The sequence below is a fragment of the Onychostruthus taczanowskii genome, unplaced genomic scaffold (assembly GCF_017590055.1).
Source record: "Onychostruthus taczanowskii isolate IOZ18803 unplaced genomic scaffold, ASM1759005v1 scaffold7, whole genome shotgun sequence".
In the NCBI taxonomy this organism is placed as follows: Eukaryota; Metazoa; Chordata; class Aves; order Passeriformes; family Passeridae; genus Onychostruthus; species Onychostruthus taczanowskii.
The window spans coordinates 11,915,539-11,942,628 of NW_024504786.1; the positions used below are offsets into that span (position 1 = coordinate 11,915,539).

The 27,090-nt window shown below is 38.8% G+C and overlaps 2 protein-coding genes across 6 annotated transcripts in view; one reads left to right on the forward strand and one right to left on the reverse strand.

Moving 5' to 3' along the window:
* Positions 1–27,090, forward strand: part of ADGRL2 (adhesion G protein-coupled receptor L2) — a 321,354-nt gene that overhangs the window by 140,414 nt on the left and 153,850 nt on the right. For 3 of the 5 annotated variants that reach the window (XM_041421359.1, XM_041421363.1, XM_041421364.1), the window contains exon 1: positions 25,591–25,941. The gene's annotated coding sequence lies outside the window, so the exon portion shown is untranslated. Of the gene's footprint in view, positions 1–6,944; positions 6,987–25,590; positions 25,942–26,259; positions 26,374–27,090 lie in introns of those variants that run through there. The other 2 variants (XM_041421361.1, XM_041421360.1) reach the window with 2 other exon arrangements.
* LOC121345122 lies at positions 25,305–26,955 on the reverse strand. Its single transcript, XM_041421680.1, has 3 exons — positions 26,787–26,955; positions 26,046–26,333; positions 25,305–25,659 (listed from the first exon to the last, which is right to left on the reverse strand). The coding sequence occupies exons 1-3, from the start codon at positions 26,807–26,809 to the stop codon at positions 25,305–25,307; spliced, it is 666 nt and encodes a 221-aa protein (XP_041277614.1). The 5' UTR covers positions 26,810–26,955.

Below are 27,090 nucleotides of genomic sequence, written 5' to 3' on the forward strand. Positions count from 1 at the left end.
AGCAGAAATGGGAGCACAGTCAGTTGGCCCAGAGGAACTCCAAGACACCCACAGCTGGATAAATCTCTGCTGTTCACTTCTGTCTTGCCTGAAGGCATTTTTTAACAGTTTTCAGTTCATGTGCACTTTTACCTCTTGTTTAATTTTAATTTGTCTTATAATAATACCTTTAGGGAGTATTAGTGCTACAGTAAGAACATACATAAATTCCGTGTATACATGTACATATTTTGTGTGTGCATAACATACACAAAAACTGGGCACCCCTGTAGTAGTTCCACTCTCTAGCTTTGTTAACCTTTAAAAAAATAATATGGTCACTTGCATAAACATTGATTAGGCTTTACAGAAAGGGTGTTTAAACTCAAGTAGAGTTGAAGTTAAGTAACTAGAGAAGTGAGCAGAAAATGCTGCAAGCAATATACCAAGCAAGGAGTCTTTACCCGAAGGAGAGGAAGGAGAATTTGTTGAGCACCTGGAAGTGAGAATTAAAAAAATAAAAGTCTTCAGAGTTTTACTCAGATTTTGAATTTTCCTGTCATCCTACCCTGTCTCTCTGTCACACAAATCCCTCCCTTCTTTGACACCTGTTTGAGAAATGGACCTGCAGCAGCTACATGTGCCACACTCCATGTCCACTTCTTGAAGACAAATTTGCAAAGAACCAGGGTCAAGAAAAACAGGCACTTCTCCTAAGAAAATGTTTGATTTGGTTGACCAGGAGGATACTCTGTGATGAATACCTGGATCACAGCAGCTCTTGGAGAAGTGAGAGAGACAACTGCTGGGCAGTGGGAGGATGCCAGGAGCTGTGCTTGTGCTGGAGGGAAACAGAAGAGTTTTTAAGTTATGAAGAATGTAGTTTATTATACTCAGAATGAGGGAAGGGGTGAGGTTAGGTTAAAACAGACTGAAGAAAAATCTTCTTAGAGAAGGAATCAAAGAGGGGAAGGAAAAAAACTATTACTGTAAAGTAGAGGCAACCCATAGCAAAAATTTGTAAACTGCTGATAAGAAACCTAGTGGGAACTGTGTATCCCCTACAGAACTGTGTGATGTGCCTTAGTTTAGAGATTACATTGTATTGAACTCCACTGTACCCTGTGGAAATCTCACCCTCACCCAAAACTGATTTGAAAATGTTTTACTTTTGTTTATTTCAATAAACATAACAGGTAAAGGGCTTAATAAAGTTTAAAGTACTTTACCAAGTCTGCTTTTTGTACAGGTAACTTTTTCCTAATATTGTCGGGTACATCTTAAATACAATCCTAGAAAACAGTCAAAATGATAGGGAAATAGGTTCCAAAACTGGAATTCTTACACATTTACAGCAAAATCACACAAGGTATAAAAAATGTCTTTGAATGACATGACACTGTTCTGTGAGGGTTTTTGCAATATCCTTGTCCTAGTTCCAGATAGAACAGGGTTAAGTTTTTGCAGTAGCCAGGAAGGGCATGGCCAGGACAAGGAGGTTATTCCATACCACCCCACATCATTGCCAGAGCTCTGGGGAAAGGAATCTTTTCCAGGAGGAAGGGAAGGGCTTGCAGGGTGGTGTGGCTGCAGATCAGGTCACAAACTCCTCAGTGAGCATATTTGCATGTGAATCACTCTCTTTTTTGTACACTTTTGTTGTTAATATTACTGCTACTGTTAATTTTCTTATCTCATTTCCATTTTCAGTAAATTGTTCTTAACACATGATCTTTGCCTTTTCTGCCTCCATTTGGAGAGGGGAGGGGAAGGCTCAGGTGGGTTTGGTGGGAGCACCAAATTGGAAAGCACCATTTCTAAACAACAACAATATTTTACAAATTTTCCTGTTTATAAAGTATTTTAACAAGGAATTTTTTTGTTTGGCCTAAATTTCCAATTGTATGACATAGGTAATTTCAGCCAAAAAAAAAAAAAATACTGTTATTATAAAGACTCTGTAACAGATTCTCAACTGGTGGAAATCAGCATAGCGCTTCCAAAGTTACATGAATCAACACTCAAGTGGAAGAAATTATAATACAAACATTTTGTACTCTTTACTTATTCACATATATCAAAATTTTTAGATTTAAAGTTTTGGACTTTTTAAAAATGTTTATTTTCAATACAATTTTAGAAACTGAACTTTAAAAGATCTTTGCATCCCCTGTGGTACAGTGTTGTTTGTTATATATTATGTATAGTTATATGTAAAGCTCATATTAGATATACAAAGTTGCAAGGAAATACTTATTTTAAACTACCGAGAGCAGTCCTGTAAACTGAAATAGTTTTTATTTATAAGGTTAGACGTATTAATTTCAAAGACTATCTATGTACATCTCTAGAAGTACTGCTGTGAAAAAGCACTGTAGATTCTGTAACTTCTAGCTTTTTCATCAGAATACTGAAAAAATAACGACTTCACTGGTTGATTGTGAGACAGTGCTGTCATATGACTTAGACCCACAAATGTTAGGCTTTAGTACCTGAGCTGGGAAAGTCTCCCCAGATCCATAAGGAACATCCCATATAACGTGAGCTTCCTTCTAATTTATGAGCAGATCTTTGCCGTGTATGGAAAGCACAATGTGCACAGTTTTTCCAGTATTTCCTAATAAATGAACACTTTATATTTTTTGGTATCTTGAGTTATGAAGCCTCTAGAAAATCTGCTATGGCTCACATGGAGATAAAGTGTAGAAGGTGACTTCATGTTGCATGGTCAGAGAGGTTGATCAGACTTTGTTATCATTGACAAGATGTGGAATGGTTCTGACTCTGACTCCATTATACCTCTCTGCAACAAAACTGTCCAAGACAACCCTGTACTTACCCAGGGTTTCCAAAACCTTTAGGACAGCATAATCTGAGACCTTATTAAAAAGTGAGCTGTGGTAGTTGATTACATGCAAATAGATGAACAGCGATGAAAAATATATTTGGAACAAGAAGCACTAGAGAATGTTTTCTTTAATGCAGAAAAGCAAAATTGACTATCTAAAGACAATCTTCGGAATATGTGGAATTATGTTTTAATGCTTTATGCCTATCTCTCTTTCCTAAATGTTTGACTATAATCCAAACAAATTCAATCCTTCTAATGCATTTCTATGTTTTTCACCATAGACACTTAGGCAGCATTAGGAACTTATCTCTGTTTGCCCTTTACTTTAATGGTGACATGTTAGCAAACCAGACAATATGCTATGTCAGAAATATCAAGATTTCCCATAACCTGAATTTAGTAATCCCCATGTACTTTTAGCTTCCTGACTCTTTTTACTGTCTGCATTTCAATAAGGAGTCCCTACTATCTGCTCATCACTTCTAATTACTTTTATTTCAGCCCATGTTCCTGGTTTCTGGGCCAAGAACTTTAAAGAACGATGATATACTCTGACGAAGCATTTAATCAGGGCTGAGTAATCCAACAAAAAGCTTTTCAGGGCAGGGTGGAATATGGGAGGAACCATATTGTCTGCCCAATTATTATGTTTCCTTTTGTCAGCCCTGAAAGAGTTCCTGCAGGGACCAGAAGACCTGTCCTTTGCTTGATGGGAAGAAGCCTTGGGAAAAGGGAATGGTGGCAGAAGACAACATAATATCAAGTGAAGTGGGGAATAAACAGTGGTAGGGAAGCACACACACTTTTCAACTCCTAAAGCTTTTGTCATCGGAGTGCAAAACTCTCTAGAAATATTTGTGGCTATGGGTGAGGGGCAGAGGAAACCTAACCATTAATTCCTAAGAGGTGTTATCAGATGCATCAGGGTTTGGCTGTAAATTTGACTACATTGCTGTGGTGCACAGAGAAATGAGTGAGGAAATATCTGATTAAAGTGTACATTGCTGCTGAGGCAACCGAATGTTGCCATAGCAATTGAGATGAAATGTGCAAAGAAGTGAGATAATTAAATCTAACCCCTTTAGTAGTTTTGATAGTCAATGCACTGCCAATAGGAAAAGTTATCTACAGTGTTAAAGATAAAACATACTCCTTGTGGAAGTTCTCCTTGCTGGTGTTTTGTTGCTCTCTTTTTAAATATTTTGCTTCAGGTACCTAATTTGAATGTTCTCTTTAATAATCAAATACAGTTTTGACCTTGGTCAAAAGCCTAGGACTTTTACTGACTTATTGTATTATGGGAAGCATGTACACAGAATATCCAGGAAGTTTTATTCACCCTTCCTCTGCGTGCAGTACAGTAAGGCCCAGGCTGGCACCTCAGAGCTTACAGTTCAATAATATCTAGAACGTGCTGCCCTCTTCAGGAGCCCATGATCAGAAATGGGCAGTTTTGTTTAATGCTCCAGAAGCAGCACTGAGCAAACAGGAACTACAGGGCTGATTTTTTTTTTTTTCTTTTTGACATTTGTAATGCTTGTGCCAGAGGCACTGATAATAATTATAACTGAAATAGACAAATCTGATTTTTTCAGAAAGGAGATCAAAAACTTGTTAGCATTTATTTAAATTTGAGAGCTGAGTGATCATACACTTACCCAGACAGTTACTTATTTCAGCCAGTGAAAACAAAATCCAGGAGAAGCCTTGACTCACTTCTTCCAAACTAATAATTCTGTATTCTATATAGCAGCAAATAACCTGTTAAGCAAAAGTATTTGTGTCCAAAATGTTCATACATTAGCCATCACACTAAACTTACTTACTTTCATCTGCTCTGCTCATCTGGAACCATCTAAGTGCTTAAACTATGATTTAGTGGAACATTAAAGCATATACTTAACTCTAAGCACAAGCATTGCTGCAATGCCTTCGGGAGGACACTCGTGTGAAAGTATTGAACAACTCATGTGTCAGCCTGGTGGATTGCATACCTGGCTGATAGGTAGGGACAGGCCCACAATTTTCAGTTTGTATCTTACAACACTGTAAGTCACATTCTAGAATCTTAATAATTAAGCAGGTAAGAACTAGAGACCAAATCTTTTGTGAATGTAATTCCTTTTGAAGTCAATGAGAGCTTTTGTTCATTTATGAAGTAGTGACATTTTATTGGTATACAAATAGTTTTGGAAAAAGAAAATCACAGCTTTGTGGCAAGGTGACTCAAAAGCTGCGTGGAAGAAAAGGGAACTATTACTTTGCTGAAATGAATGGATTTTTTTAGTAAGAGTCCCAAACAGGCAGTTGATAAATGCATACCTCACTCAAACAGCGTGTTTGCAAACTCAGAGGGCTGAGGAGCAGAGATCTCTGGGAAGCACACAGAATCCAGTGCTTTGTGGGAACTTGGCTCCACTTAAACAGATGTTCAAAGGATTTATTTTGAGCTTATGTGAAATATTGTTTGTTTGGCTGAGAGGGATCCTGTTTTCCTGTGTTTTATAAAGGAAGCAAAAGAAATATCCCGTGCTACATCTGAGGCACTTTGAAGGAGGTGTGGCCCATGAAGAAAGTGGCTTTAAGCCACCTCTGTAGATGCTCAGATTCAGGGCTGCTACAGGCCAGTGAATCCTCATGTGAAATAGAGCAGCCCTCAGGGATTGTTCTAATTTACACGAGCTTTAGCCAGGCTCCCTATTTCTTGTGCTGCATGCAACCTACATTAGGTCTGAATTTCTGCAGCACTGCACACCCTGGAAACTCCCTTTTTGCCCAAGGTAAACTCCTTGAACAGAAACAACTTCTTTACTGTGCTGTGAAATTCTTCTCTACCTGGAGTCTCCCTTTCCTTTAAATACCCTAGTTCATCCAGTGGTACATGTGGTCATGGTGAAAGCCTAGAATTGAGCTATCATTTATTTGAGTTTTTACTTTTCCTCTTTAAAGATAGTAGTCCTACTTGGACCTCAATTTTTTTTTTTTTTATTTGGTAAGTGGCTTGTGACTGCATCTCTTGGTACTAGTAACATTTTCTCAACGTAATATTTAATTAAATTTCTTAATTCTCTCCCTTGAATGTTTACTTAAAGATTTAATTTTCTTAAACAGTGAAAACAATTAAGAATAATAAGTGGGTTTTAAGTGTTCTTCCTTCTTTGGCATACAACTCTTTTACCTCAGAAAACTATATATTAGGCAGATTCTGTACCTGATCTGGCCATTTCAACAGTAGTAAAGTTGTATTCTATGTGAGAAATGATCACAGAATTTAGCCTATTATCCTGAAAACTTTTTATTCTCAAAGTGCACAATTGGTACATGTAGCCCATGAAATCACAGAGCAGCTCTGTGTAGGTACTGAGTGAAACTGATCACTCCCTCTCCGTTCAGCCTTTGGTACAGGGAATGGTAGCAGTGATTCATTTCTTTCTAAAGAAAGCAGAATAGCCATATGTCAGGTGGAAAACAGACTGAAAGGGATCATAGAAAAGAAGGAAGTGAAGAGAGTTAACCAGTATCCATGCTTTCATTTTCATGCCACGGTTAAAGCATGCTGATGAGGTGTGGGGTGTACTCAGTACTCCCTCAGGACCCCATTCTGACCATTGCAAACTTAGAACTTGGTGAGCAATGTTATTCTGAAGCAAAATGTAGAGGCTGATTAATTGTTTCAATAGTAATGGAATTTTTTCAGTACTATGACTTAGGAAGAAAGCCTTTAACATGTCATTGATAATTGTCTTTTCTGATCACAGCCCTTTATGCTCTGCTCCCACTCCATGGCAGAGTGAAGGCAAGCCCGTGGCTTTATTTTTAAAAATTCAGTCACAAGCTGGATGCCAAGATCCTATGTCTGTATTTTGTGAACACTATGCAGATAAATTCCAACTGGCATGCAGTTCTAAATACAGATATGCACAATAACTTGTGCTTTTTTCTAATCCAGTACCTGCTAAGTACATATAATACATATTTGGAACTGCATTAAACTATTGATCTATGGTTTGAACATGTATTTTCATTTTTTGTTTTGATGCTGATCCACTGTTTGGCAGTTAGGATCCCTGCAGATTAGAATATAATAACTAATAACACTTTCTTTGCTTTCTAGGGTCTTTATGGCAGAATGATGAATTCCATCTTTTCCAGAATGGTAAGCAAAAAGCTTTTTCTGTTTCTGATAACACAGAACAGAAGGTAAATTCTTGTAAGAAAGGGTTGCCAAATTGCTTGAAAAATAACTGTACTGTACAATTTCATAATTATATGGCTTATACAGCTGAAAATATTTGAATATTCAGATCCTGTAAGCTACCTAGAAAAGATTTGCAGAACATTATGCCAATTACTCAAAAGAAAATATGGGAGGATTTAACATCCTTGTTAGAAGTGTTGATGACCACAGAATGCCCAACTGTTCATTCTTAAGAACAACTATTTGTAATGTATAAATTCCCTTAAATATAACTAACTCTCTTCCTTAGGCTCAAAAGGGGTGGCTTTCATAGCGTGTTGCTATTTGAACTGTGTAAAATTGATCTTTATTTATGTTTCACTAGAGTTTTGCTGTATATGTGAATTTAAAAATGTGTAGCTTACAAACACAGACATCACTTCTGCATGCTATCATGTTGTTTTAAAAAGATGGTTTCATTTTTCCTTTTTTTTTTATGGCTGAAAAAGGCAGTATTTATTTTGCCCCTTGATCATAACATCTTTACAATGAAAAAAAAAAAATCCATTATACTGTACGTGTAAAGGTCATCCTAAAATAACACTTCTGAACAAACTAGTGAATCCTGTGAGTACCTTGCTAAGGAGAAATGTTTTCCAGCAGGTCTTAGGCATTCACTTTACAAAAAATATCCTTTCCCACTACATAAAAATGTAGTATGAAATCAGCATAAAACCATCATGAAGTGAAACTACTGTGGAGGCTAAAGTGGAAAGAAATGTTACTTGAAAAATATCTCACTGGAGCACAAGTTCTGACTTAAAAAGTGCTTCTTAGTGTTACACTTGAAAGATCTTCCATCTTATCCCCAAAAGAACTCAAAACCCCGTAAAAGAAAGTAGATTATTCACAAAATCTAATGCATCAGAGCTTAAAACGATTCAAAATACGTGGGACTGATTTTTTGTTATATCTGAGAGCAGCAGTATCAAAATGTGTTCAAGAAAACCAATAGCAAAACACAAGTTTTATGATGACCTTTAAGAATTGTTTCTGATCAATGTGGAGGGTTGGTTGTTCTTTGAAACCTTTTTCTAGGAAAGTAAAACCTGCAGGTGAAGCTGTTTTGATGCTTGGTTTTGATCTGTAGCTGTACCCCTCTGATAATAGCAACGAGGTGTGCTCTGGCAGGGTCTGTAATGCACTTTTGCCTGCCTGCTCAGAGGGAGAGAATGGGGTTTTTCAGAACTGTCATACCTGCAGATCCTTCAGGGGCATATCTGTGATTAAAGAAAGGGAAAAGTCATGTTAAATTAGGGGTGGGGGGGGGGACGTGAAAAAGAAGAATAAAAGAACAGTCCAAACAGACATGAGAACTACGTTTAACCTCTTTCATCCACAAACATAAAAATGTTCAAGAAGAACTCAAGAGTCATTTTTAATCTAAGAGATTAACTATGTGACAGTTAAGTATGTTTGGGATTAAAGCATCAAAGGGCCTGCCTCTTTTGTGTATATTTGCCTATTAGCAGTGGGCCCTTGGCACAAGGATTGTACGTAGGTTGCAGCCACAGACAGACACTTGTACTGCATACACCCTTCTCTGCAATGTTCATTAGACAAAAATATTGTCAAAGGTAAGTGTTTACCAGCAGCTTTAGTTCTCCTTCAAACCATTTTAGCCTGAGGCTGATTTTGTGAAGAAGGCTTGGGGGAAGGGAATAAGAGAGACACAACATTTCATTTTTTCAAGAAAATAAATGTATTCACCCAGTATCCTGATCTGTGGTAATTTTTAACTCTAAATTTGCATGTTAACTGAAATTATAATTATTTTTAATTATTTTTAATTTATTTTGAGGCCAAAGGTGTGATTTACACTGTAAGTGAAGCAGGTAGGACAAAAGTTTGGACTTTAAGGGTTACTTCAACAGAGGCAGTAATATATTATTTTTGGTAGAATTAACTTTTGTACATATAAACATGTACCTCAGTGAATTTTCTCTCCCTGCTCAGGAGTCCAGGGTTACTCTGTTGATTATGGATTTCCTTTATGTAAATATTATTTCAAATATAAATATATTTTCAAGTTGGGTATCTTCTGTTTAAGAAATGGGAAACTGAGCTTTGTCACATTACTTCCTTTCAGCATGGCAAGGCTTTCTCTAATCTCAAAACCAAGATAAATATCATAGGATAAAATAAATTGTTGAATATATAATTAATATCACTTTAAGAAAATACTCTTACCTTCTCATTTCTAACTCTACCTCTGCTTAATGTATAAAGATTAAATGCACATTACTGTGAGCAGTCATAACATCTAGATTTTAATCTAAAAATGGACTTTTTTCTACATATGTTAATACATGATCTGTTACCTCAAATGATTCCTAAATATGCCATTTTGTGGTAGCATTTCATCAAATATATAAACATTTTCTCATAAATTTTTAATTCCACAAGTTTTAATATATGGAAAGTCATGTCAGATTAACTGAGAACATAAAAGACCCACTAGCACACACAGAAGACAGCTGCAGCTAAAAACTGAAGGAGACAAAAAAAATAGTTCTCACTTTCTTCTCAATTAAAACTCTGCAATTATTCTTTGAGATTATAGATCTCTATTGGGATTCTGGTTATACAGAACTTTTTGGTTCATTTCACAGGAATAATATTCATCTTAATTAGCAAAAACAATTGATGGGCTTTTCTCTTTTTTCAAGAGGGAGTTCACTTGGTGTACTGATTATGAGTAGTAGATTATCCTGATAAATTAAAAGTTCTTGTCTTTCTGAACAGCAGCTGAATATGTTAGCTGTCTTCAGCCTTGTAGCTTCTTTGTTAGACATCACCTTGTTGAGACTGAGTGACTTACTTGGTAAGTGGTTGACCTGATTTTTTGTCTGGCACCCTAACATTGCTGGGCATTATGCCAAGATGGATTCTGTAGCTATTTATGACTACATTCAAGGTTCTACTATGCAAATCACAACTATTAGCCAAAAAAGCAGAACAGATTTGATTCTAAATATTTCCATAGCTCACAAGGTCAAAGCTTTTGTTTTCACAATTTTAACATGTAGTTGTGTAAGTAATGATCAGTAATGTTTAAAGAGATTGTCACCTTTAACATTTTATTTAGACTGATTTAGACAGTACATAAACATTTTTCCTCATGTGCTACAAAATACTTGTATGGAGCACAGGAAGAAGAGACACGAGCTGAAATGAAAAAAAAGTGTCTCATTTTATGTCTGTGACCAGCTCAGCCACACCACACAGAATTACAGTAAAGGAAAGTAAAGGAAAGTAAAAGGAAGATGAACTGTGACAAAACATCTTTGGAGAGTGCAGCCTTCCTCCCAGGTCACCCTGATGCAGCAGCCTGAGGGAGTGGCACAGAAGGGCAAGGACCAAGAGCCTGCCCTGCCCACAGTGTGGGCACATCCACACTGCCTGCACCTCCTTGCTGGGCCTGAAATCAGGCCTGAATCCCACACATGTCCCTAGGCAGGGTGTAGTCACAATTATTTTTTGTCAGACCTAAATTCATCCATCATTTCTCTGGTGGATTGTACTTGCAGACAGGTACAGGGCACAGTGGCCCTGTAGATCTGCTCTTGCATCGCACACTGAAATGGTGGTGGTGGAGATTTCTGTGGGGTTTGGTGTCCTTCCCCCTTTCCCATGACATTCAACCCCCACCGAGACTGAAAAGTATAAGTTTTGTAATTTCAGAAGGAGGAAGTGCTACTAAAGTTCTTTGGGATAGGTTTGCCATTTGGAGAGCCATTTGCTGTCTGTGCTCTCCAGTGTCCATCCTGATTTGAATCCTTTGGTAGTCATTGCTATCATCCTGCAGAGAAGCTGTTGTTTTGTCTCAGTTCTACAAAGTAATAGGGAAAACATATTTACAAAACTAGCACTGGTATATGTTATGTAGTAAGAAGTGTGTCTACAGAAAATTGAAATGTGATTTAAACACATATAAAAATGATTACTCGTAAGCAAAAATTGAAAAGAGGTTATGTGCACAAGTTGTTACAAGATAGATTTTTAAAAGACATATATCTCTACCATATCCTAATTTCATGACAAACCTAACAAAAGCATTAATAAACCTTACACGTGTATCAACAAACTTACCTATTAAAAATACTCAATTACAAAATAATAATTCCATTCATCCAACACCTACAGATTCTTCAGCAATATAATGCAAACAGGCAATAGGTAATAAATAATATAGAATATAGACGCATGGGCATAATGATAATATAGACTATATATAGTAGTCAATATAGTAAATTGAGATATTTCCTCTTAAAGAAAAGGGAAGCAGATTTAAAACCAAGCAGAATCTGTTTTCTAATAGGGGTTTGGGCATGCATTGGATTAGGTCCTCAGACAGAATATGAGGTGTAAGCACATGTGCCTTCATCAGACAAGCATCCTTCACATAACACCAAGGGTGGATAAAGGCTGCTTAATTTATTGATTGTAATATAAAATAATTAACAAGGCTGAACCACTGGTTCAGAGTATTTCTTTGATTAAAGTAAAGGGTTAACATAGAAAACCTAAACCAGTTAATTGTTTTAACAGTTTGCCTTATCAGTCAGCAGTTTTCTTTATAGTTGTAAAACAAAAAGCATTTTTTAAATATTCTATTGAAAAAGAATCTGAGTGTGAGTTACCAGTGGCTGAGCATAGTTCTCATTTGTGCAATACTTTTTATTCACCACCTGAGTTCTGTGGGTTGTGGTGAAATAATGTTTTCCAGCAGAAGGGAAAGAATTACGGGAGAAATGTGAATGAGTGCAGAATCAGGCAAATTAAGATAAAGTAATTGGTCAAAGCCTGATTTCTTTGTTTTACTTACCATCCACTCAGAGCAGCGCTCATTGATCTTAGTGGGGTTACTTCCTTTACAAACTGCAGGACTGAGTGTAGAGCTTCCCTGAATCATCTGTAACAGTATAACCCCATAATTCCAACAAGGTGTGAAAGAGGCTTCCAACAAAGTAGGGAAGATATTTTAAAGTGGGACAAAAAAATGTAGGTTGAATTGGGAATATGGAGATTTTCCATTGAATTCATAGGATTTGTACAAAGAAGTAGAATTTGATCCTTATTAATACAATACAAAGCCTTGGAATTTATTCATTGTTAAACTTCCATGCTTTAGCCAATTCTTTTTTAAAGAGTCCCTTTTCCAATGGGAATCACAGAGCCCTGTGTTAAGGTAAACATTAGCAACTCTGTCCACAGGCAAATCTAAATAATACTCAAGAAACTAAATCCAAGACATTAGTGATAAAAATACTTAGTATGTATTTGTTTCCTGGGAGCCTACATGGAAATTGAATTCCACTGAGCTGCACTCACACAGAACAGAATTCAATTAAAAAAAAATCCACCTGAATTCCATGCTGTGAAAAGCCCTTGCAAATTTATTTTAGGGACTTTGGGTGTGGAGCCGGGACACAGTTTTATTTTATTTTTAATGGAATCAGCCTTAATGTCTAAGGTTATTCTTTACTTGCCTCTGCTGAACAGTTTTCACATGTAAGCCAACGGAGGACAACTTGTTATTAAAGAAGTCAGCAGGTGTCCTGTGCTCTGAAACATATTAAATAAAGAACTCAACGGGATCATGTTGACTGTGAGCTCCACAAAGAAATTAAATAATGAAGACAGCAGCTCTTCAACGGAGCCAGGTTTTCATAAGTAAAAAAGTCTTGTCACAAGGTGGAAAGCTCCCCTACATGTTTTCACTGGAATTTCTATTCTGGAATTTTCTGAAAATGGGCAGTCTATAGATTTGAGACACTAAAACTTTCTGGCCAGAACCTTGTGCAACAGACAGAGAGTTCGGAGTGGCAGGAACTGAATAGTCCAAATCTGCGCTTCTCTTCATATTTCTATTGTTCAACAAAAAAGCCTTATTGTTCAACAAAAAAGCCTTGCAAAATGGCCTTGTTATCATTGTCAGGTTTGTTGAAGTGTCTTAGCCGTGTCAATATTAATATGAAACACTCCTGCAAAATACAAAAAAAAAAAAAAAAAATAGGAAAGGGTCCATTGTATTTTTAGTTAGTATTTTTTCAATGTATGAAGCCTTCCAGCCACAGAAACATTTAAAATACAGTCCCCTTTTCAATTTAAATGTATTTTTGGATAACATAACTTTAAACCTTATTAGAAAAGTTAAGAACTAATATAAACACAATTTTGAACATCCTACTTATTCTGAGTTGTTGAGTAATTGCACCAGACAACTGTTTTTAGAGTGGTCTTTAATATAAGGAATTACAAAATTTATTGGGTGTTAATGTATTAAAAATTCTGTCATGCAGTAATTGTTTGAAGAAAATTGACAATTAAGAAACCTAACTAAGTTTCTTTTTGAAGAAAAATTAAAGTTAATTTAATTCTCTTTGGAAAAATAAAAGTTGACTTCAATAGAAGTAGGTCTGGCCAACTCAGAGTTGATTGGAAAATAAATTATCCTAAGTGCATCCAGACTTACCGAGCATCTTTAAGAAACAGAGTGTTCATAATGAACCAAAGTCTTCTGACAGCTTAATACGACTTTAAAATAACTAATATGAAAAAATACTGCAAAACCTTTGTTGACCAGGTGTTTTCCCTTTTTATCAATACAATATATTCCTATAATGGCCATCCCATGCTCTGTCATTAAAATGTGAGTTTTCCTTTCAGGTGCTTTGTCTCAGACATATGGAATTCTCATCTGCAGTTTTTACCTCCAGCCTCCCAAGTTAATCACTCAGGGCTTCTTGAAGAACAGTTTGCTGCAAACACAATTCCACAATCTGGGCTTCAGTGAGTTAGTATGAATTTATCAAAACAATTAAAAACTTCTCCAAAACTCCCCACTAATTTTAATACAAGAAAGACACATTTCCCTATATTTGTGATTTCTCAGTTAATGTTGTTGTTGGTAAAAAATATTTGTAGGGCTGTGGATATGGTCTTGGTTCAGCAGAAGTTTGCTGACCTAGACCTGTGTGTTTGCAGAAGAGAGGCCTCAGCTTATGTTAAGTTATGGGTGAAAAGTACAAAGTTCTGATGGCCTGATGCCATTCATTCCTACCAATAATTTATTCCATATCCATACTATTTTTTTCAGGAAGGAAACAAACAATTCTCCAATACTAATTCTTCCCTAGACACAAAGGCAAATTAATTAAAGTGTTTGCCAATCTCTTGTTGTCAGCCTGATGCCTTGTGTGTGGGTAATTGTGTGTTTAACTGAAAAATTTCCCAGCAAGTTCAGAGGAAACCACATTTGTCCAGTTATATGCACTTCAGCCTCAATGTTGATGAAAAATATTTTCCCTACCATTTTTCCATTCCAGTTGCCATAGCCAGATCCCCCAGAAAAAAAAAAAAAATCCATAGTGATCCTTATGCTTCTTTAAATGACCTGTGCATGTGAGTCTGCCTGGGTCAGGAATTCTGCCAGAGCTCCACTACAGCAAGCCAGGGCCCAGTGCAGGATCGCTGTAAGGGGCCATGTGCTGGAGGGCCAGGGGCACTGCTGGACCCCAAAGCTGAGCCTGGAGCAGCAGCCAGGCTGGGCACCGGGCTTGCAGTGCCTAATGCTGCAATCCCACGTCTGACACCCTGTAGGAGTGTGGGAGCTCACCCTTGGAGATCCCTTGAGTGAAGCCCAGATGGCAACCCTAAGTGTGTTGGAAGAGCGAGTGGCCAAATAAATTGAATTCATTCAATCACTTTCAAGACATGTCATCCTTGTGTAGCATTTTGATCCCGTGCTTGAGTAAATGTATGATTAAACTTTTATTAAAAGGTAATGCTCCTGTTTTAATGATGGTTAATTATATATAATTAAAATGAAAGGATTAATAATATTAAACATTTCATCAGAGGTAAAGATAAATATAAATACATATATTGTAGTATGATTTAATATGAGTGTATAATATTGAGCCTATATTATCTTCAATGCAGTATGTAAAATAGAAAATTAATAAAATAATACATGAAATAATATTATATTCCAGGTACTATGTAAAATAAATGTCTGGTTTATTACTTCTACCTTCATAAAATCCATTTGAGTTTTGGAGTGCAATATGCAAAGAATGGTTGAAGTAGTTTTAAAAATTCTTATAAAAAGTCCCTATTAAATAGATGTATACACTTCCTTGCTATGTCACCTTTTCCTGGGAAAAGTTGATTACAATGGTAAATGACCTACTTTTTTGACCACAGAGTCATAGATCACAATTTGGAAATACCTCATTTCTAGCTAACATTGAATCCATACATCTTTAGTGGCCTAGCTTCTGATTTTCAGAATCTTTGAAACCGACCTTAAATATTCATGCACAGGATGTTCTTCCTGCATTGCTTATGTCTGACAGATCTAATCTCATGTTGACTCTTTCTAAAAACTTCAGTGTTTACTGTCACAACAACACAACTTGATCTCTACCCATAGATACACCTTGTTTTAAACAATAAGATTAATTTCAGTTGTGATTTCTGCCATTAGACACAGTGAATCTCCAGATGTAATATGCTGTGAGTACACAGAAACTCTGTTCTGTAAAATGCTGTGCCTTAACATAGTGTAATAAGCTGAGAAATGTGTTAGCTTTTTAAATAATTCCTTTAAACTGTGTAGTTTTAAATTACAGAGATGTTTTGGATTCTGCAAACTATAAGGAACTTGCATTTTTCTAACAAGATCTTAAGGCCTCAAGAATTTTAAGGATTTTTTATAAACCTCAGTATGCATTTTTTAGCTAGATTTTGGCATTGTTTCACTGTAACTCCAGTACAACTCAATCAGTTTATTTTATAATTAAAAGCAAGGAAATAGTAACAAAAATACATAATATATGGTACTCGTGTTTATAATAGAAACATCCATAAAGAAAGAAACATGTTTTAACTCTTCTCATTACCCCAAAGGGAATTGCATCTTTAATCACACAAAGCACAACAGCTTTCTAATTTTGTTTAAAGTGTTTCAGTACTTACAAAAACCAGATCAGGTTATTGTAAATCTAGAGCAAATTAGAATCATTGGCCTCTGCTCAGCTGTATTCAAGAATACTATGTAAATCATAAATTTAATGGCATACTGAGACACACATCTGTTTCTATTTTGTAGAAGTTAATAATCTAACTTCAGAGTATTTAAACATTACTTTCATTAACTGGAAAATTGTGAAAAATAGAGACTGCTGTAAGTCATGTGTTGCAGCATTATGCTCAGGGAAATATAAAAACTGCAAGTCTATAGAGTAAAGCCTGAGTTTCTCAGAGAAGTGCCATTGTCTGTTTCGTGACCTTGCAGCTCCTCTGTTTACCAGGGAAAACTTACACAAACAGAGCTGCATTGCTGAGCAGAATCTGCACCTGCACATAGTAGATTCCAGTTTGTATTTTTAGTGGCAAATGCCTTTTGCAACAAGGAATAGTTGGTGCCTGAATTCCCTAAACTTATATAGATAATGACCTAATGGCTTTTCCTTTAGTTAGCATTCTAAATCCAGGCAAATAACCTGCAGATCAATATACATATTGCAACTGATTTTATTTTTGACATTAGAACTGATAAAAATGATGTGCTGAATAAATCAATTCGCCATACATAGATAATTTCTAAAACTTATTTTTTGGTCTAGTGTATACTCAGTCATATAAGTTGCTTCATAACAAAGTTCTGATTGAAAATTTTATTAATTTATTAATATCTTACGCTGTATCACAAATGAGGCATTATGCACAATTTATGTAATTTGAAAAGACCCAATTGTATGTGATTTGTTGGAGAGACACATCAGTATTTTCAGCTTTTTTTTGTTGTTGTAAAGACAATAGTTTTATGTATAAAAGTTATGTCACAAATGTAATTTCTAACAGATTTGTTTCTCTTCAAATAATCTCTTTATTAGAAGACACCCAATCTTTAGGAAGTCAGATGCCACTTATGTGCTGTTTCTCTTGTGCTAAAATTACCTGTGGTAGTAGATACTTTGCATTAGAGCTTAGGGTGCATAAAGCTGAATGGAATTTATGTAAATAACTGTATGAATATGTATCCCACCTTTTACCAGTGCTAATTTCAATGAACTGTATTTGAGAGGGAATTATATTAATATATACAACTGATAGGAAATTTGCACATTAATTTTACTGTCAACAAAAATTCTGATGAAAGCAAATTAAACTGACATAGCCTTGTAGAGAAGCAACAGGAAGAGAAAACCAAAAGGCAAAACATGATGCAATTCAAATCTGTGGTTCATTCTTCAGTAATACTCACTGCTTGCATATGCAGAAAATTCTGCCATTCCTGTGTAAATGTATATGGGGTTATACTTTGCTTTCCAAGAGTGTCATAAAAATTTAAGTGTCTTGATGATATATTAAATGTAGTACTATGATTTACCAGATGTAATACAAAAAAAATCATATTTTGGTGCTGAGTAGTCAGCAAACAGCAGCCTTTGCTCACAGTGAGGTGAAGAATAGCATCTTAAATAATTATTGAATACATTTTATTATTTATATTTAGCAGTAGTACTAAGCAGCCAATCGATGTTCCTCAAAACAGGAGCATGGTACTAATGTCATTCTTAGATTGCAGTGTTTTTACAAAGGCGTAGCCATACTTTCAATCAGATTCAAGTCTATTTGTCAAAAACATTGAGGTCTGTCAAAAGTAAATGATCATTTAATTAAAGAAAAAAAGGTGGAATATCTTTGATCCCTATACTTAGTGATATTAATTCGCTGTGCTGCAGGTGTTTGTAATATATAACAAATCATTACCCAAGCAGAGGCTTTTATAGGCGGTTTTGGTGAAGGCAAATGACTGTTCTTTACAGCTGCCAGAGTTACACCTGGCGATGTAGCACAAGCACAACAAAATGTGAACTAGAAGATGTAAGCCTGGGAACAAATCTGGGTCTCCCTCTCCATGCTCTGCTCGTGTCAGCTGAGATGGATTGCAAAGCAGTGCCGCTGTACAGAGTTGATAGGGAGGGGAGGGAGACTGAATTTGCTGCTGTGTCTAGGCTCTCTGACCAGTGATCCATGATGCATCTCTGGTATCTGCTCCAGAGGGAGCCAATCACATAACTTTCACCATTTCAATCAGTAACAAGAGGAAAAAATATAATCTTATAAAAAAAATAAGGTACCAAGTCCCTGTGTTAAACCACACAACAAAATCAAAGCAAGTATAACCAATCAACTGAGGTTAAAGCACTTCCAGATTGGCATGAGGAACTGATGGGTAGAACCAGATAACTGCATATAAAGCACAACTAACACTGCCTTGATTAAAGCTACCAATTGAAAATTCTGAACTAAAAATTAAACATTTGGTCTAACAGAATAATACATATTGAGACATGGGGAAAACAGCAAAAGGGAGCTGAAATATGCACGTTTGGAAGCAAGTATGTCTCTCATGCCCCATCTTTTGGTAAGGGAAACTTGAAAGCTGCAATCACGAGGTGAGGAAGTCCCAGTGGGAGGTTCTTTTTGGTTCATGATTGATTGTGAGCACCCTGTCCTTTCCTGTTCGTAGCCTATTACTGTATCTCTCAACTTGATTATTATGACTATGGACCAGATTTTTGTGTAGGCAATATATAGAATTTCTGCAACTTGACTCCTAAAGAGAAACATGGAAAGAATTTAAGCCATTAAGTTTAAAGACTACTCTGCTTAAATGCTGCCTACCTGGGGAAGATGTCTATGTTCAACAGGCACTTCCATGTTTTTTATATCACATTTTCCTGCAGCTGTAATACTCATCATACCAAATACTACATCAGTCAAGATAAACCAGACTAAGGAGCTCTGCACTTCTGTTATTGCTAAGGCTCTGTGTAAAACAAAGCTGAGCAGTTAAAGGTGACAGTCAAACTCTAAGAGCATCTGACACCCATGAATGCAGTTAGTCTACCACTAAACCCAGCAGCAGTCATCCCTTTCTTTTAAAGGTGTAGCTTTATTCTACAACTAGCATTTAGAGACTTGTCTAGTGTATGAAACAGGGTCAGTTCTCTCCCCTGCTTGAAGGGTTTCAAATGCACATTTCTCACCAGCTAAACAATTCTCTAACCCACAACCTGACTGAGAATGGAAATATTCTCCACTTCTGTTGAAGTCTTGCACCAGGCAGAAAATGATTCATGATTCACTGTACTAGAAAGTGAGAACACCAGAGGGAACATGACTCTGTAGCTTAATGATTTGGGCAATCAACAAAGATGGGGAGACCTTAGCTCTGGTTGGTGGTCCAAGAATTTGGTGTATTTTTTCCCATTTTTTTAACTTCCAAGAACATGAATTTAACCTTATCCCCAATGTAGGCATCTAAATCTTTATGAGTTTGTAAAGCTGTTCACATCTCCTCAAATGAGAGGTCTGTTCCATCAAGAATATGGATTTTAACAGTGCAGATTAAGTGAGGTGTTTGAGTAAGAAGAGAAAAGCCTTCATGGATTCATATTTGCCAATGCAGTGCCAAGGCATTTTGCCTTTGAATTCTTTATCTTTTTTGCATTACCTTTCATTTTGTGATACAGAAGCAACAGAAGAGTGGGCAGAAACCTAGGTAATATGATACTTAAAAGCACTGTGTAATAAATACAAGCTAGAGATTGGAGTCCAGATGCAATTGGAATTTGATTATTTTATATTGAGCAGGAGGGTTGCAAGAGGTAAGAAGAGATGATGAGAATATGCTGAGACCACCACACATGCCAGTCTGAGTCATGGGGTACTTCTCTTACTGCACATTACAGAGATTGAGCAAAGTCATCACAAACTGTACAATATAGTTGTGTAAAGGGGAGGAGAAGGAGCTCCCTGCCTGTCAGGCAAAACTGTATTTATTTTAAATAAAAAAATTACATAGAAAAATTACATAGAAATTACATAGAAAAATCTGTGTAATTTCTTAGTATTCTCTTGGGCTTCTGTCTTTAAAAAAACCCACTTTTTTGCTGCCCAAATGCAGAACGTGTGCCTACACAGATATAGCAATTGGAGAAAAGGGAACCTAGAATGTGCAAACCTATTTGGAGAATTGGGATCTCATGACATATCTCTTTCCCCAAAAGCTCAGCACTGCAGTTCCTTTCCTGGTATGATCATTTAAGCTTCAGTGCTGAGCTTTTCATATGAAAACAGGGAATTGTACTCATTTCTTTTTTAAGTGTGTCCTGCTACGTTACTCCTAACAGCTCAGTCTTGAAAACTCTTTGGCCTTTGTAAATGCCTGCAGCATTAAACTGTAAACTTTTCTCTCCCAGCATACATCCAAAATACCTGAATTCCAAAGGAATGTATTTCTTCAGTAACACTGAGCTCCACTGCTCCCCCAAATTTACTTCAGAGAGTGGTGAGGTAACTGAAAAATACGGCATTAAAAACGGCATCTAAATTCACTGGCAAAAATCATATTGATCTCTTCTAATTTATTAATGTGAGACAAAAATTCTGTTTCAGAATAGGAGTTAATATGGCATACACATGCTTTTATTTCATAGCTGCATTTTCTCTGAACCAAGTTGTTTCTAATATTACTTAATTAAACAAAATTAAATTAATTTCTAAGAAACAAGAGAAAACAGCTTTGTTGAATAAAATGATCTTCATTTTCTTGAAGCTATTTAAATTAAAAACATGCGTCTCTACAGTTGGAAAAAAACCATCCATGGTTAAAATGTTTGAAGCCCATCAATCTCTTTAACCACACAGCTAATGTGTTCCTTCTGTTTTCTTTGAATGAAATCACCATGAGTGGTTAGATGTTGATTTAACATAAAGCAAGTGGAAATGGGTGTTTCCTTAGTCATGTGTAGAATTTATTTTTAAAAACAATTAGCAAGTGTTATGAATAAGTCAATGATTTTGTCATTTCTTAAATAATGATATAGATTATGAGTCATTAAAATTGATTACTGAAGTAAACTGTGCAAAATGCAAATTCATATTACATTTATTTGTTAGAAACAGCTGCAGAATTTTCTTGTTTTATTGATGGGTTTCGGTTTTTTTTCCCCCAAGTGACAGTAAAATCAATTACTTAGTTTAAAAGGCCGGTAATTGTCAAGATATATTTCCAAACTTTTAAGGCAATACATTGGATATTTCCTATTATGGGTTGTATCATTCACAGTTTATTCATATAAATTTGCCTGCAAAATTAATTGGGGATTTTCCTAAACAAAACAAGTAAAATTTTCTCTTTTTTTGTTTTATGTTGAAATGCTAAAATCATTTAGTGGTTTGTTACTTTTCCTGGGGAAAAACCTGAAGTCTTTACATCATAGCAATTAAACTGGGTCTTTATATGAGTGCCCCAATTTTAGTTGATAATAATGCATACCTGTATTTACTACCTCTTCTGTCAGTCTTTGCCAACATTACATCTAATTACAGGTTCATTGATACGTTACTCACAGGAGTACAGACAGATAAGAGGAAATGTCAGTCGCTAGTATTTAAAGTTCAGTCATAAAACTGCAGTAATAAAAAAACATGCTGCATAAAATCTGTGTAAACCATTACTCATGAGGGAACTGACACTTAGGGCAATACAAAATATTATTTATCAAGGTACTGAAACATTTTAAACTAACCTTTTTAAGAATAGGCAGATATAAAATGCAATTCTATGACCAAAAAAAAAAAGCAAAAAAAAATAAAAGCTAGAGCAGCCTGTAAGATCATATTACAGACATAATGATTTAGCCAATTTTTGCCACAAGTTAAATCATCTTTCTCAGATGCATCTCTTTCAAGTACACAGCTGACATTTCAATCTTTTCCAGTTGTTACTGTCCTACACGTGGGCCCTGGAAATGCTAATTGATACACAATTGTGATTATTTTAGAAATTGCTATAGATTTGCTTTTTAGTTTTTTAAGGATATCATCCAGCAGGTTAATGAAAGTAAGTGGAGAGCAATACACACAGAACATACACCTTAACATGAAATATTACAAATTTAACATTAGTTAAAGAGTGGGGATAAAATATCACAAAATATTTTTATAAGAATGTAATATTTCTTCTCATGTTTTCAAACTAGATATTTTGCACTGTTGCAGCAAAGCAAGATTTTAAGGAAAATCTACTTGTTTCTACTTGTCTGTATGGAGTAAGATTCATATTTATAGGGATATGTAAAAAAGTAAATAGTAGGAAGTCATAATGGTGGAAAATTGATTTGTTATAATTCCTTCTTACATATTAATATTCAAATCTGGCAATAAATGTGGCTGAGTAAAAACTAAAGGATCAGATTTACGTATGCTGTGAGTACATGTGTGTACAATTTTTCTTTTAAAGAAACATATGCTGATTCATGTGAAGTAAAATTAATCATTTGAATAGTAGTATTATACTTGCCAAAACAATATACACCTCTGCCAGGTATTCTTATATCTTAATGCAGTTTTAATGAGAATTAATGGAAACATGTGTTTTAGAAACAAATGCAAAAAGGTCTCTGCATTTTTAGCAATTGTTTAAAACCCAGTTTTACAGCTTGCCATTGTAAAAGAGTTGTAAAACTCCATCTCTGCATGTAGAAAGAAATATGATTCCAGAAGTTTTTGATGAAAAGAGGGAAAATGAACTTCAGTCCTACATTTGAATCCACATAGGTGAATTCACTTTGACTTCTGCAAATATTAGCACAAAGCCTAGTTCTGCCGTTCTTTTCAATCTTTTTGTAGGCAGAAAAAAAATTAGAGAACCCAGCAGAGTTTTTTTTTGTTGCAAACAGAAGAACTTCTCTCTCTCATGTCCTCTCAAAGGAAAACCATCAACCCTAGATAATTCTTGTATTATCGACAGTTTTCTGGCTAAATCCTGTTCTCATCAACTAAGCAAAAGTCTGTTAGCTCAGGGGTATCACTGCTTATCTGCAATTACATGAAAGAAAGAAAAAGAGAGGAAGACAGAAAGAAAGAGAGAAAGAAGGAGAGAAAGAGAGAGAGAGAGAAAGAAGGACTCATTAATGATAAAATTTAAAACTTTGGTAAAATCATAGCAAGTCAATATGTATATATTTCTGTGACCCTCTTTTAAAGGATGTTTCTGTAACAGATGCGTCCAGATCTTTCAGTGAAAATCAGCTTCTCATAAAATACATTAAAATGCCTGTATAATCTAATTCCACTGGAAATGCATTACGGGTTATTTAGGGTTTATACAGGTATTTATAAGGATAGCAAGAAAGGGCAATTGGCTATATTAGGAATACACCAAGAACTTAATAGAGACTCTGCCCTTTTGCTATATGTTGATCTCACAGAAACCCGTGCTTTTAACTATATATAGTAGGTACAAAACTGTTACATAGATGATCTGTCCTTCCATTCTGTTTGAGGCATTTTGCAGGTTTAACCCAATTGAAACTGATCTTAGGAAGGTGCGCTGCTCACTGTGGTAGAACTCTTCCTTTGGGCCTAAAAGCTTGAGATTGTTCTTCCACTCCCCAGTCCCGTGGACAGACACCCTGAATTGAGGAAGGCCAGCATGGCTATGGCATGTCCCTACTTCAATGACTTCTAGATATTCACCCCCAAGACTGTTGCTAGCATTGTTGAAAGTCTAATGTGGTTTTGAAGAGCCCTGGACCAGCTCTATGGTTCTCAGCGCTCCATATTGCAAGGTCTTCAAGATCCAGTCTCCTTTTATCATGTCCTGTTTTTCTTAATACATGCTACAATTTCTAAACACTAACTGCACAGGTATGCAGAGACATCAAAATTATTAAGTAAAAAAATAAATCATTACCATTAACAAGGGCAATGATCCTGATTATAGGTGGTGTACTCTGGATTGTCAATGTGCTTTGGACCTAAAACAGTTGATCAAGCCCCAAGTGGTCCGGCCTAGTGCATGCGATTTCGTGAGTAGAGGCAGCTGAGAGGATTTCATTTCAGTGCTGCAGCGAGGGAGGGGATGGCTAAAATCCCCAAACAAAGGGAGGGGGCAGTTATCAGGTCAAGCCTGAGCTGCTTTGACCGCGGCTGTCAAAGCTCCCTCTGGTCACCGCAGCCCCGGCGGGCGCGGAGCGTGGGACGCACGCACGGCCCTCGCCCCCCGCTGGCACCGGCCCTCGCTAATGCCCAGCTGCTTCTCCCTGACCTTGAGAGCTGGGAATTGCCCATGGTGCACATCCTGAAAGGTCAGAGCGGATTCTCAGTGTTTTGCGTCCATGCAGACGAGAAACACAAACCCTACAGCACCAGACCTTGTTTCTAAGCGCAGATTTTTGGGAGAATGCAACAACACTACTAGACTGCGTTTTGTATCCGAGCACACCAGTGAGTCAACTGAGTATCCTTTAAATCGTTTCCAAGTGCTGTTTACCCTGCCCTGACATGTTTTCCCTAACGCATCGCTGTGCCTCGGCGCGCCGTCCCTGCCGGGCAGAAGCCGGGCCATGTCAGTGCGAAGGAAAGAAGGAAAGGACCAGCGGAGCCGTGAAGGCGCTGGGGTGCCGGGACCCCCCGTCTTCCCGCCCTGCCTGCCCTCTCTCGCTGCTCGTCCAGCCGGTGAACGATTTTTGGCTGATGCCGGGGAAGGGGAGGCGGGGGACAGCCGCTGCGGCGCGGAGAGCCGGCCCGGCGCGGCGAGCCCAGCCGGCCGGGCAGCTCCGCTCGGGCCCTCGCACCAGGCGGGGTGCGCGGCATCGCTGCGCGGGCGAGTACGGGCACGAAGGTGCGGCGGGGACGCCTCCGGCCGGCCGGCCTGCGCGCCTGCAGCCGCCGGGGAGGCAGAGGGAGGGGGTGGCGGCAGGCCCGAGGCCCCGGGCCCGGCCAGCGCCGGAGCGGCAGCGCGCAGCCGGTCTGCGCGGCCTCCGGTGCCGAGCGGCCGCTATTTAGCCTTCAGCCCCCCCATCCCCCCCAAATGAATGGAGGGCGGGGGGGGGACTGAAAAAAGACAGGAAGGGGGAGATTTTTGTCCTTCGCCGATGCCGCTCTACGTGATAATATGTTTATATGATTAGCTGAGCCCAGGGGTGGGAGCGCAGGGAGAAGGGGTGGAGATTGGAGGGGGAGGAGGCTGGAGGTGACTCCAGTTCAGAGAGTCCGTGTCAGGACTTGGCGCTCCCCAGCCGCAGACGGAGCGGTGCACGAGCACGGAGAGGCTGCCATACATTCATTGGGATTTTTTCTTTTTTTTTTTTTTTTTTTTTGGTGTGCCGCTCTTGCGTTTTTCCCATTACCGCGCGCGTTACTTGCTCAGCGCCCGATCTCCAGTCGTTGGCGGGGCAGCGGCACAGAGAGGAAGAGGAGAAAATCTGAGGAGGGGCCGGCTCCGCACTCCGCCAGAGGCCAGAATGTCATCCCGGGAGATGTGAATCCGGTCGGTGCGAGCGACAGAGACACGGAGGAGGGGGTCCATTGTAACATTCGAGTTGTTCCCCGCTGCCCCAGCTGCTGGCATCGCCTCCTGATCGCTTCACAGAAGGGACTCCCGAGGCTGGGCACACACACTGCACTGCGCCCGTCCTCCTCTCCCGAATTTATTTCTTGTGTGCGTGCGTGCGGGAGCCTGGCTGCATCGCGCTTTTGCCGCGGAGCGGAGTGTGGGGAACTGCAGGAAAATGTTGACTTAGACCGAGAAGACCCTCCCGACCGGCTGCGTGGAGAAGAAGCCGCCCCTGCTCTGCGCTGCCCCAGCCCTCCGAGCCGCAGCGCCGGCTGCCGCCCGCTCCCGCCCCAGCCCACCGCCCGCCCGCCCGCTCCCGCGCCGCCGCCGGGGCCCCGGGACTAACTCCGCCGCGATCTCCCGCAGCCCCGCGCTCGGCGGGCTGACCCGGACCGCGGGTCCCGCCGGGGACACAGAGCCCGGCCCGCCTTCGGCTCCCAGACATAGGTAAGCGGAGCCCCGCGCTGCAGCCTCGCCGCGCGTTCCTGCCGGCGCCTGCTCCCTGACTCCTGGATGTTCCCCTGCCGAGCCGCCGGCAGGGATGCACTTACTTTAGGGTCTGCCTCGCCTGCCGCTGCCGCGGGGCCGCCGCCGGCGCAGCGATGTGCCCCTCGGTGAGCCGGCGGCTCTGGGCGCGGGCAGCGCGGCGGCGCCGCTGCTCCGCACGGCCGCCCCGCCGCGGGGGATGCGCGCCAGGGTCCGCCCGCCGAGCAGGCCCGGTGCTCCGCGGCGCGCAGCGCGCAAAGTTGCACCCGTTCGCTAAATAATTACCTGTTGCGGGTTTATTTGTGTAACTCTGCCGAGCGCCCGGCTCCCAGCCCGTGCGGGGTGGGGGGTGCCTGTGGGAAGAGGAATAAATTACCCTTTGTCGGCTGTGGGGTGAGAACAACTTTTTTTTTTCTTTTTTTTTCTTTTTTTTTTTTTCTTTTTATTTCTATTTATTTTCACATGTAGAAATCTGGGGCCATCTGGAGACAGAAAACAGTGTGTCATGAGGCACCGTTGCTGTGTCTGGCTCTAAAAATAACATCTTGTTGTTAGTCTGCGTCGGCCCTGCTGGGATTTGAGCGCGGTTTGTCAGAAAGTAAAGAGCTCTGCTGGTGCTCAGGTGTGTTTTCTTTGCCCAGAAATGCCCCTGTGCGCGACGGAAGGAATCCTGCGGAACAAATGTTCTGCTGTTTGGCTTCCTCAGACGCCCCGGCTCCCTCCTTTTGTTGCTTGCCACGAAAAGAGGTGCCATTTCGCATCATTCTGCAGAAATTGTTTGAATTAATGCAAGTGTGAATTCTTACCGTTTGAAGGAGGGTATTAGCATTTCAAAGGTTTCTTAGCTCCGGCTCAATTGAGAAAACTTCAGCTTGTCTTCCATTTGCTTCCAAGAAGAGGCCCAAAGGGCAGTGGGAATTGTAAAGGGGTAAAATGGGGAGGTGGATTTGGGTTATGTTCCTGAACTTTTGCTGTTTTGCAATTATGCGAGTGAAGAACAAGGTCCCTCCGCTGCAGAGCCCTTGCAAGCGCTCGGACAATTACACTCTATTGATTAATGGTTTGTTCCGAGCAAAAAAAAGTGACCTTTTATGACAGGCACTGTGGCGT